The sequence below is a fragment of the Psittacula echo genome (genome assembly GCF_963264785.1).
Source record: "Psittacula echo genome assembly, chromosome: 6".
Lineage (NCBI taxonomy): Eukaryota > Metazoa > Chordata > Aves > Psittaciformes > Psittacidae > Psittacula > Psittacula echo.
In genome coordinates this window covers 71,566,225-71,578,646 of record NC_137743.1, presented here as the reverse complement: position 1 = coordinate 71,578,646, position 12,422 = coordinate 71,566,225, and the positions used below count along the sequence as shown (strand labels likewise).

Genomic DNA, 12,422 nt, shown 5'->3' with positions numbered 1-12,422 from the left:
AGTCTCTGCTGTGCTCTCTCAGGTTTTGTTCCCCTGCTGTCCCATAGCTTGGTGCAGGAGAGTATGTGTGCATTCCACACTCTCCCAGCGTGGTGAATTGATACTATCAGACTAAGCTAGCCCTAACAAAAGAGCATGTGCAATACATCGACAGTGCTTCATGGCTGTGCCACAAGGATTGGCATTGGAGGTAGGTTTTTTATTTTGTCACTGGTGGAAAATTTATCATAAAGGAGACTGTAGAAAATAAAAGTTCCCTCTGTAGCAGTACTACACAAATCTATTCTCAAGCAAACTCACTACATGTTCTTCAACTAAAAAGCTGGCATGTTTAACACATTGTTAGCACTCCATGTACTAGTCAGTGGATCAGGCAATGAGCCAGTTTTGCTCCAGGCACACAAGCCTAGACCAAGCACAGCTCAGAACAGTACTAGTGTGGGTGTCTCATGGCTGAGCCCAGGATCATCATGAGATCTCAGGGAGGCTGGGAAAGGTGAGGAAATGCTGATTTCCCTTTGTCCAGGTTCAAGTAGCTGGAAACCTGATGCCAGAATCTCCATGCCACAAGCAACTTACACCTGGAATAGGAATGGAGAATTAGTTACATGCAACCCCCAAACTTCTGAATCAGTCCAGATTCTGATTTTGTGCTGTATTCAAGGCTTAAGTAGCTAGGAAGTTCCTCATTGTCTACAGATTATTGCCCTTAGCCATGAAACTCAGTAAATCTAGTAAATCACTTCCCCAGAGACATGCTGGGTACCACACATCATCAGAGTCTGAATGGGACAGTTTCACGTCTTTTGGTCATGCGTAAGTTCATTACTGTGCACTGATGTGAAGCAGTTGCCTTTCTAGGAACCAGCCTACCATTCTGATCCAACAGATTTCCAGAGATCTTGCTTTCCATTTCCACTGCATGCTACACGGCAGCATGAACTCCATTATCAAGCTATTGTAACAATCCCACCCGCTCACCCACCCACCTAAAACCAATGGGAGACACAGCAGGCCTTGCAACAGATAGAAGCAGAGCTACAACTAGGCTTAATACAACCTTAGATTCTTGGGTTTTTAGCTGCATTCACTGCTGCCATGGGCATGTATTCACTGTTGTACTCATGGGATTTGGATTCACACTGCTGATTCTGCCAACAGAGAGAAAATGCCATGAATATAATTTGTGGTCGTTGTGGTCACTGACCTCTGCCACATCTGCCTTTGTTGTTTAAGTAGGGCAGTTACTCCCACTGTTTTCAGTGGGAATATTCAAGTCAGAAGAGACAGGCACTCACATAGAAAACTTGGAATAAAACAAACTGAAAATGAAAAACACACATTGTCCAAAAGAATAATGAATGTCCATGGTCTCTTTGCTGAGCCAACTGGTTCTTTCTTTGAGTGCTTTTGCTCCAGAACAGTGCTGGAATTGCTCTACTGATGGTTTGTTTCCCCTTCTTGAAGAAAACAACCAGGTGAATTGCTTACCAAGGTAATTTTGCTGACCTGTGCAGCGTTTCCCCTCTTTCCTTTGATTCCCAGCCTTTAAGTTAATAAGCAATTCTGTCTCAGAAAAATTAAATCTGAGCTGCTGAATGACTGAATTCCAGGGGTAAACTAACAACTCAGCCTCTTTGTCAAAAACCACATCACGTGCTGAGTGAGTATGTGCCTGTCCCATGTTCTAAATCTCACTAAACCAAGTTTCCCATCCATGACCCTTGGAAGGAGGGTCCTGCAGAATCTCATAGACTTGCTTACCTTGTTCCAAAGGTAGCAGGCTATGACACAGCAGACACAAGAAATCATGGCAAACATGATCAGGCCAGTAATTATCCATGGTGTGAATCCTGTTGAAATGCAATCCTCCTTATCTGGAGTTGGGGAGGCAAAAAAAGTCATTAATGATAATTTGTATTTCCTTCCTCCTCCCCACCACCACCACTCAAGTTAACTTTCCAAATTCTTTCCCTCTTCTCTTCATATTAACGGAATAGCAAAAGTGAGCTCTGGAGAAGGATTTTCCTGAGATGAAAAGCCCCCTTGGAAAAGTGTATTCAGCAGGAAGCAGGACATTGCAGTTTCCCAGGAAGGGTGAAACTGTTGGTACCCAGGGCTGAAAGTGTAGACTGAAAAGAAATCAAACCAGGTCTGAGATCTTGATGGTATTTCAGATCTGAGCAAAGCTTACATTCAGTGAATATTACAGGTGATTTAAAGAGCAGCCTGGACAAAAGACAGGTGGTCGTGTTTGGATAGGAAGGCAAGCTGAAGGACACAAGATTGCCCTTGCCCAGAACAGGGAGAAAATATGATAGGGCATGAAATATCTGGCAATAGCTATAAACATCTGGCTATCCATAAAAATGGAAATGTACAGCTTTGGGAAACACTGCAGACAAAAAAGTATGCCACATCTTCATTCTGAGAGCTGGTTTAAGTTTAGAGAAGGCTGAGAGATAGTTTGACCCAACCACGTAACTGTAGCCTTAGCATTTCAGCTTCTATCTTTGTTTAGTCCTTGTATTAAGAGGTGGGAAAAGATAGCAAAAGAAGGACAACAGGCAGTAACATGTTGCAGCTGGACTATACAGAGAACCAAGAAGAGGTGTGAGCAAAACCACTATTAACTCTCTTCACTTAACATACCAAAGAGTCACTGAGTGATAGGCAGTTAAAAATTAAAGCCTATTCAGTGAGTCTTCTGAAGTTAGTCCAAGCCCTTCTCAGTAAAGGCCAAAAATCCTCAGCAGCTATGAATCTTTTCTGGTCTAAAAAGGCTATAAACTTGAAGGCCTGCTTCAGAGAGGTGAACATAATCTTCACATCAGTGTGGCATCAGAGTTCCACATGCCACTACTAGCACAGGTATTTGACAGCTGTTTTGTGTTTTAGTTGTTGGGGTTTTTCTTATCCTAGGCACATAAAGATAGCTCCCAGAATGGATTTTTTTTCTCTGGCTAGAAATAATCTTAACATTTACACTCAACAGCTTGTAAAAAGAACAAAGGGAAATTTGTGCTGCAGGCAAAGGTGGAACTACAATACTCTAGAAGATGTTTAGCTAGCTTGCACACCACCAACAGTATGCAGAGCTCAGCATGGCCTACAAAGCCTGCCCAAGAAGATGAATAACTGTGGAGAGGTCCCACTGAGCAGTCTGCCAACTCAGCTCCACTGTGACCAGCCCCCTGCTAAGTAGTTTAAAGCTGTTGTAGAAATATCTGTGCAAAATCTAGTCACATTTTTCACTGCAGCATAACTGTGTCCAATGTCTGCTTATCAGTCACCTGAAGTGAGGGGAGAAGAGAAGTAAACTTACCTTGGATGTACAAATAGGTTTCCTTCAGCCGGCAATCTATATAAGGAGGGGGTAAGAACATCTCCAGGCAGTAGGTATACGTGTCCATATGTTTTCTTTCCAGATTTTTAAGGATGAAAGTGGTGCTGCTTTTTGAATGCATTGTCTGACAGTAGGTGACATTACTCTTGGGGATAACATTCCCCTCACTCAAATGGAGTGCACAGATCTCCTTCTTTTCATGACCTTTGAAGAGGGTCATGCTGAACTCACTCACATTTTGGGGGTTGGGGAATATGAACTTGAAGTTTCCATTTTCAAATTCCACCATCATTTGGGAGTCAGAGACATGAAGCTGATCTGAAGACATGAAAACTATAAGTATAGTCACTCACATAGCAATGAAAAGAATCCCTAAAAATGTTAAGAAACTCATTTAAACAAAGCAAGTGAACCATGTAATTAAACTTAAGGCATGTAGGTACTCAGAATAGTCTGGGTGTGGAAAGCAGCCTGTACAATGAGATACCAGTGCATCACTCAGGTCATGTCAGGCATTACTGAGAAAATAAATAAGACCTGGCCTATTGTCCACTATAAGGCTGGAGAGGTCACTGTTAGCATTGAATCAGTGAGTTACTTGAGAATGTTCAAAGGCCGCCTTGGACAAAACACTATATGGACGTATAATCCCTGCCTCAGATAGATTGCCCTAAAACAAGGTGGGACAAGAACGATTATCTCTGCTTTATGATTAGTATTTGCACCCTAATGATCATGGAATCACAGAATCATTTAGGTTGGAAAAGACCATGGAGTCCAACCATTAACATAGCACTGCCAAGTCCTTCACTGAACTATGTCTACACATCTTTTAAATACCTCCAGGGATGGTGACTCAACCACTCTTCCCCAAGCCTATATAGTGTTGCATGGGCTTATTGTGATTCAAGTGGCACTCAGCCTCTTTGAATTCACAGCTTATTGTGACCTGGCATTCAGCCTCTTTGAACCTCATACAGTAGGGCTCAGCCCATTGATCCAGCCTGTCCAGATCCCTCTGTAGAGCCTAAAGCAAGTCAACACCCCACCCAACTTTGTGTCATTTGCAAACTTCCTGAGGGTACACTCAATCCACTCATCTAGATCATTTATAAACATAACAAAACTGACTTCAGTACTGAGCCCTGGGGAACACCACTTGTGATCAGACGCCAACTTGATTTAACATCGTTCACCACAACTCTTTAGGCTTGGCTATCCAACCAGTTCGATGATGTAGATGAAAATTTGAAATGGGATGTAAACCCCAAACTCTACAGAAGTGCATTAACCACAAGACATATCTTTACTTTCTAGAGTAGATAGTGGTCCGAGGCATGACATGAAGTTTATTTAAACCTAATTATCTAGATGGCCATAGCACCTTTATTACTAACATAATGGGAGGAGTAGAGGACAAGTATCTCTGTGTGCATGTACCCACATGCAATCAAAAAGTCAAGTTTGACCTTCCGCAAAACTGTCTAAAACCTTTGAGACATTGTGCAACTCTTCATTTGGCAAATTTATTGAAGGTAAAGAAAACAAACTGATCGACCATTTCCTGCTACCTCACAGTTTGACTTCGCAAATCAGCAACCAATAGCATGAGAAACTCCCTCAGACAAAAATATGTTAAAGTGTGCTGTAACAGAATGACTACTTTTTCATTTGAGGTCAGTATTTTCTGATCTAGAAAGCCATTTTAAACCATAAAACAAATTATGCACGTGTCTTACCTATATTTTTGCATGGTCTTGACGAGCAGCTATCTAATCCTGAAAAATACAGAATAGTTTCCTGTTTAAAATTCAAGAAGAGAGATGCAGGAACAGAAGCTGAGCCATGCAATGTTAACATGCTAAAGTTATTTTCCACTTTGTTTCTTTAGCCTATCTCATCCTGTCTATGCTACAGTATAAAATCTTATGATGTGATAAAAGCGTGAAAAGGAAAAAGTAGAAAGACAATGCAATAGGTAAGAATTGACACTGATTATACATATAGCATTTACAAATTCTTTAAACACCTTGGCAAAGTGATAGACTTAATTCATAAATAGAATCCGAGATGAAACTAAAATTTCCCCCAAAGGAAATCTGCCCGCAAATAAAAAAAGCATTTTTTTTGACTTCTTATGAATCCAAAGTCTTCACTGAGCCAGAATTATACTTTGCTTCCAAACCAAAGTGCTCATGTTGGTCTATGTTTTTTCTGTTTCCCTCACTGCTCAACACTGTACCAAAACATCTTCTTATGGCACATCCAGAATGAGTATCTTGAAGATGCGCCAATACATACAGCAAGAAAATATTCAGGCAATGCATATAGTTGTGTTCCTTTTTCAGTAGCAGTTTTTCCCCTTCATGATTATCAAACTGCATTCAGTCTATTGTGCATAGGCAGCCTCTGTTACAGAAAAATGGTGCACGACCCACTATACTGAGAGTGGAATTTTCTGGCTGGGTTGGTGGCATGTACTGGTTTGAAATGGTTTGTATGCCAGTACTGGCAGCATAACACAGCCCAAGAGGGTTTTATTTGGAAATTTTCTTTTTGTGGTGCCCTAAAATTAAAGGTACAGACCGGTACACAAGTAGAAAAAAACCTGTTATCTGCTTTTTCTGTTTTCTGGTAACCTGAGTAAGTACTTCATAAACTGCTGAGATTGAAATATACCCTACATCAGGATTTTATGATGTTAAGGAAATACAGGGCCAATATTTAAAGACTTTGATGCACCATCCTGTTCTTGTTGATACTGCTGTGTCGGTAGTCTAGATCCACACAAAGTCTCCAACTGTGTCAGGTATCGCACAGGATTACACAGTATAAATAATCCTTTTTCCAAGGTACCTGTTATCTGTGACATCCAGCCTGCATATGCACAGGAACAGATTATTCTCATGTGGGTACTTTTGTATGCTCTCAACTCTTTCTGGACAGAACTAATCTTTTAGTGCCCATGCTTTTTCCTTCTTTGAATTCTTGCTCCCCACTTACTACCACTGGCAAAGGCATTGCAACGAATGATACTCATTTATGATATTTTTAGTGCGACACACAAGCTAATGGACTTCTGGAAGATGCTTTGTGATGCTCAGTTGGAAAGCAGTAGCAACTGTTACCTCTTTTTGATTGATTTACTCTCTCGTAGTTATCATATTCCTGGTTTACTGTGCATGGTCAGCACCCTTATCTAATTAAGCGACAATTATTTAAGTGTGTGATAACAGACAAGGTATTTGGCATCTTGTACCACTGGTGTGAAGACAGATAAAACACACATCTTGCCAACCCACAGTGAAATAGAGCTCTAGATACACTGAAGGCACAGACACAGAAAGTGTGAGCCCTCATAATGGCATACAGTGTGAAAAGCTGAAAGCAAAGGTCTAATAAACAGTTCTTGATAACTTGCAAGTTGCACGGTGACAGAAAACAGTTGCTATGAGAACAACATTCAAAGTAAAGGTCTTTTAAAATGCTCTTTAGTTTAATGGCATGTAGTTTGGTAACGTATACCTTTTAAATTATGCCCAGCAGCAGACATATTATTTAGGGAAGAAAAAAACCAGTGTATTGATACAGTAGAAGCTAGGGAGCATGGTGAATGTGCAGGCCAACCTGATACTCTTGAGAAGCATCCACCTGTAGCTGAGACCTCTACATTTGTCACTCGTTATCTGAGAGTAGAGGCAGATGGGGCTCTGTCAGGACAGTTACAGAAGCAAGCGGTGCTATATTCACCCAGCGCCCCAGAGGAGTGCAGGGCTACCTTGCTCTGTGTGAAGTAACAGCTTTGAATTTAATTTCTGTGTCTTAAGAATAGCTAAATTTTGCTGTTAGCTAATGAAATTGCCCTTTCATAGCAGGTGGTTTAAAATGTTTGTCAGAGATCATGGTTTTAATCCTTGTTTTTAATGGAAAAGGGCAGGGAGAGGTGATTAAGCATGTAGTTCATGTGACCTTATGCCAAGCTGAAAGATCGTTTTGTATTCTCTCAGGCCAAGAAGCCTTAACTGCCTATTTTCAAGAAAGACTCCGCAATGTGTGTCTCTGAATGAGCATTTTGGCAAATGTGATGCAATTAGTGTTCCTCTGAAACAAGTGAGTGTGCTTAGCATAGTATAAAGGGACCACATTTTACAATGAGATCAGCGATGCCTGAGATTAAAACACAAAACTGTCTACATGGATGACCACAATGGGTGAGATCTGTTATGAATTTCCAACTCACTAGCTGTACTGTATCAGCTCCTAATGTGAATGCTCTCACTGCATACTAAAAGGTGGCTTATTCCCCCTTCCCTGTGCCTGATTGCTGTTCTTCTGCACCCATTTGTGCGGGTTCAGTCCTAGGGTAGTTGTACAGGCCTGTAACACTCTGTAGTTATTGACCAGACACATTTGGGATGTCCTCTGCTAAGTTACAGTCAGAATAAATGTACATTTAGTGGGATGGGAGATAAGAATCTGGAATTTAAACTTCCAATAATATTGAGAGATTTGCTCAGTAAACCTTCCTAATACCACCTCAAAAAAAAACAGGTGGGTAAAAGACTCCATCACAGTATTGTTGAAAATGAGCAGATGAATCTCACTGGGTCAGTAGTAAAACTGCGTAGATTTGGCAGCAAGGCTCCTTTTTGGTATTTTTCATAAAGGAGCTAATTCAACCGCATATGGAGGTTTTGAGACAAGAATAAACAAATCTTCTATTCATTTCATAGCAGTGTCACACTGTGGAGTTGCATAGAGTTGTTCCCAGCTCAGCTCATGTGAAGCAGAGTGTCAAGACAAATGTTGTTCAGATGTGAATCCAAGAGATGAACACGTGTATGAAAGTAACATCTTGCTATGTCAAACTATGAAAGAGTGTGTGTGTGTACATTTTATGTATGTGTGTATTTACAGTCATGTACATTTCTGTCTTGATTTCATCTTTACTGCAGTGGGAAAGCACTTTGGCAGAGGTTTGGGCATTTCTACGTTAATGTGAGTGTACACTGAGGCCAGTGGAAGGCAGGTTATTTTTGTTTTATTTGGATTGTGATTTTGAGCTTTCTGCTTGCTCTTTGGCAGAGCCAGTGCAATTTTAAACATCCATTACGCATTTTGGTCCTAGCAGAAGTTCAAATCCCACTTTTGCTGAATTTTAAACCTTGGCTGTAGGGTAGGGGAATAGAATACTCCTGCTTGGTTTTCTTGCTGCTTGTTTCACCTGCCCCAGCTTTCAGAAAACTAATTAATTAAATTATAAATTAATAATAATTCATTATTAATTATATTAATAATAATAATGAGATATATATAATATAATATATTATATAATATATATAATGATAATAATTATTAAATCATTAAAACTAATTAGCTGATGAAAAAAATAAGGATAATTTCACTTGGGTGTGTTTGTCTCTGAAGATGAGCAAGCAGAGTGCAGACCCTGCCTTTAAACCAAACATATTTCTTTTGTTAAAACCAAATGTGTGATGAAACCACACAGTTTTTAAAGTTGCTATAGCTTCGACCTTTCAAGGCACTCTGAAAGATGACAGTGTCAATTCAGTGTCATTAGTCATATGCTTGAAACTAACATGTTCCTAGCTTTTAAGAATCAAGGAATAAGAGAGGAAAGCTGTGCTTCTGGGCAAAGCAAGTAATGGACAGAATTACTCTAGGAAGCCATTTATAATCTGAATGATTTCTATGGTATAACATATATTATGAAATAAAGAAACTGTTATAAAATACATCACTGACACAGCAACCATTGCTGATAATATTTCAGACACCCTTCTGAGAAATGACCATGATTTCCTCCTGCATTGGCAACAGGACATCTGTGGGTAACAGTAATAATGCTTTGCAGATGTTGGCATGCAAAAGCTCATGTGCAATGTTTCACAGCAAGGGCCTCAAGTGCTATAGAATCCTACAGCTCTGTACTCCCAAATCCCATTGCCTGTGTTTCTCTGCAGGCACCAGAAAGGCTCCATGTTCTTACAACAATTTCTTTCTCACAACTAGGATATAAACTCATAATACACATATACACACATGCATCACCTTCTGTGACTTATTTACATTGATAAAAACCCTATCCATAGGTCACAAGTAGGGCTTATAATCACTTAGTCAAAAAAAACCCAAACAACCCAACCAATCAATCAAACCAACAAAATCTCAGAAATTACTCTCCTTTGCTTCCAGAAATTCACCACAGTGCTTGAGAGCTCTCTGAAGTGCTGGCTTGTTCTCTAAATGACAGTATCATGCTAACGTGTCTTACATTAAGCTGATCTTTTACAGTCCTTTTCTTTTTAGCAAGAATGATAATAATTAGTACTTTTTATACTGGAAGCACTGTAATGTAAAAAACTTGAGAGATACAATTTCTTGTAACAGGCAGGCTCTTTCTCCTGCAATCTCCTCTCCTCAGCCCCCTGACCAAATCCTATCCACCATATATGGAGAAAGAAAAAGAAGGGACAAATGCTGATATCAGATAGCACAATTGATTGCACCCTTAAAATACAGCCTATTTCTTCCCACTAAGAATGGCCTAGCTAGATGGCTAGATAGCTCCAGCCACATGTAAAAGCATATTGGTTGAGTATACTTGCTAAGTTGACTAGCTGAGAAATATTTAACAAAACTGATAGGGTTTTTTGTTAGCAGATTTAAGAATAACTTTTCAAGGAGAAAAGGAGCACCTCATGTCCCTTTAGAGATAATGATCACCATCCTCCTTCCGTGTGATTTCACCCATCATTTCAATCCCTCTGAAAACTCAATATACTATTGCTGTATTAGTTAACCTTCAGAAGGGTATCTGCATTGCCTGAAGATCTGGAAACTGGTTTTTATTTAAATGAAAGCTTAAATTCTGTATGAAACCTCGGGCATACTTTAATTCTACAGAGGGACTTGAAACCCATCCTCCATCACTAGAATTTCAGAAGCAAACATATTTCATAGCCTTTGGCATGACCTTCAAGGGAACATGTTCAGATTGTGCTTAGTAACAGTGCTCACTAAATCTCAGGTCTTACTTAGTTGATGCATCATACTTAAACCCTTGGGAAGTATACGTACGATAAAAAAGAGACTCTTCTTAATCAGGTATTATCTGTATTGCCGTGCTGGCCTGGTAATAGGAGGGTTTCAGAGAGGCTGCAGATAAATGTGAGCTCTGTTATTTTACTTTGTGTAGCTGTGATAAAACACTGAATCTTGTAAAATGCTACATCCATGTTTGTGGCTGGGTTAAGATCAGTGCTGTCACTATGTGCCTTCTCAACACAGTGTTAGGAATGCTACACTTTTAAGTCATCTGCATTTCAAGCCTGCACCAAAACAATCTCATCCACTCTTTCATGCCATACACATTTTTAATAGTAAAAAAATTCCCTACCCAAACAAGAGCAGGTTCAATATCAATAACCTGGTTTCCCTTATTAAGCCATTTACTCTCAAGCTGCTATAAGACCTTATGCCCAGCAAGGGAAGCTGGTGGGAACACTACAGTTTAAACAGCTAGAAGATAACACTGAGCAGATGAGCTAAAGGATATAAACAATGAAAACATGTACTGTTTAGTTTCAGAGCAAATGCCCTGTGCTGGCAGGAATTCTCTTCACACCAACTCTAGTGGCATTAAAGTTGAGAGCAGTCTTTTTGCAGCTGTTTGCCTTCGTTACCTCTGTTTCTCCAATCCTTGCTATTATGCCTCATTACTGTCTCCCATCTTTAGGTGAGTTCTATTCCATAGAGACTTCTACTGCAAAGAGAATAATCCAAAATAGTACTCACCATACAGGGCTTCAAACTGAAAGCAGAGGATACAGAAAGTCAGAGCAACGAACTTCATGCTTGCCTGACGCAGAGTCAGCAGCCTTCTGTCTCCTGTGAAGATGGGAAAGAATTCATGGGTAGAAAAGGAAGTGGTTTGTGGGCAATGGGGGAAATTATATGATAATCAGAAGGACTTTTTAATTTAACCCCTGACTACGTTACAGCTATGTCAGCATTAGCTGTCGCCCACACCTGTGGAGTTTGCTGCTTTTTCCTACTTCACAGCTTGCTGTCACAGACAAGAAGATGAAAGATTTTCTGACATTATGTTTGATGTTCACTTTTACACAGACTGTTTCTGGTTAAATCTGTCATGATAGAAGACACAGTCATCTACAGAACACTTCCTGCAGATGGCCCGTGGTCAGCAACTTGTGCCTTAAATTATCTTACAATACATGCGTATTTGTAACTGGCAATCTGGTTTATCCACCCCATTTTCAGCTGGTCTTGCATAACCCATGGTCTTGCTCTATGTGAAAACCGTTACTTAGTAGGGTAGGAGTCTCTTGCGTGTCCTGGTCCTGGAATTCTTTGAAAGAACTAGTCCAAATTGCAGAAAGATGCCCTAAGCCCTGTGATTTCCCAAAGGCTCACTAGATGTAAAGCTGGTGGTCAGGCTTGCTTTGCATGGACATGAGAAACTTCATGTGGCTCTGTGAGAGAAGGAGATCTGACCCGTTGCCCAAGGGCCTGAGGTCAAATGTTTCTCTCCTTTCCTCTGCCTGCTTTTGTGCAGCATACTCTATTCTGGCCTGCTATCCATCTGTGTTCTGGGAACGCTCTAGGATCCTTTGGGATAACATGTTCTATGACCATTTAAAACTGGCTATTTATTTATGCTTATGTCATGGTTTGAGCCCAGCTGGTAACTCAGAACCACTCAGAACTCACTCATTTCCCCTCTTCCTTGCCCCCAGCTCCTGGAGGGATGGGGAGGAGAATCAAAAGAATGCAAATCCCATGGGCTGAAATAAGAACAGTCCAGTAACTAAGGTATAACACAAAACCACTACTGCTATCACCAACAATAATAATGATAAGGGAAATAACAAGGGGAGAGAATACAATTGCTCACCACCCACTGACCGATACCCAGCCTGACCGGAGCAGTGATTTGGGCCTTCCAGGTAACTCCCCCCAGTTTATATAGTGGGCATGACGTGCTGTGGTATGGAATACCCCTTTGGCTAGTTTGGGTCAGGTGTCCTGTCTC

At 40.5% G+C, this 12,422-nt stretch overlaps 1 protein-coding gene across 1 annotated transcript; it reads right to left on the bottom strand.

Moving 5' to 3' along the window:
- Positions 1-436: 436 nt before the first annotated feature.
- Positions 437-11,225, bottom strand: ICOS (inducible T cell costimulator). Its single transcript, XM_080621393.1, has 6 exons — positions 11,165-11,225; positions 5,086-5,124; positions 3,326-3,664; positions 1,765-1,877; positions 1,061-1,151; positions 437-581 (listed from the first exon to the last, which is right to left on the bottom strand). Exons 1-5 carry the CDS (start codon positions 11,220-11,222, stop codon positions 1,062-1,064), a joined length of 639 nt encoding a protein of 212 aa, XP_080477519.1. The 5' UTR covers positions 11,223-11,225; the 3' UTR covers positions 437-581; position 1,061.
- Positions 11,226-12,422: the final 1,197 nt, after the last annotated feature.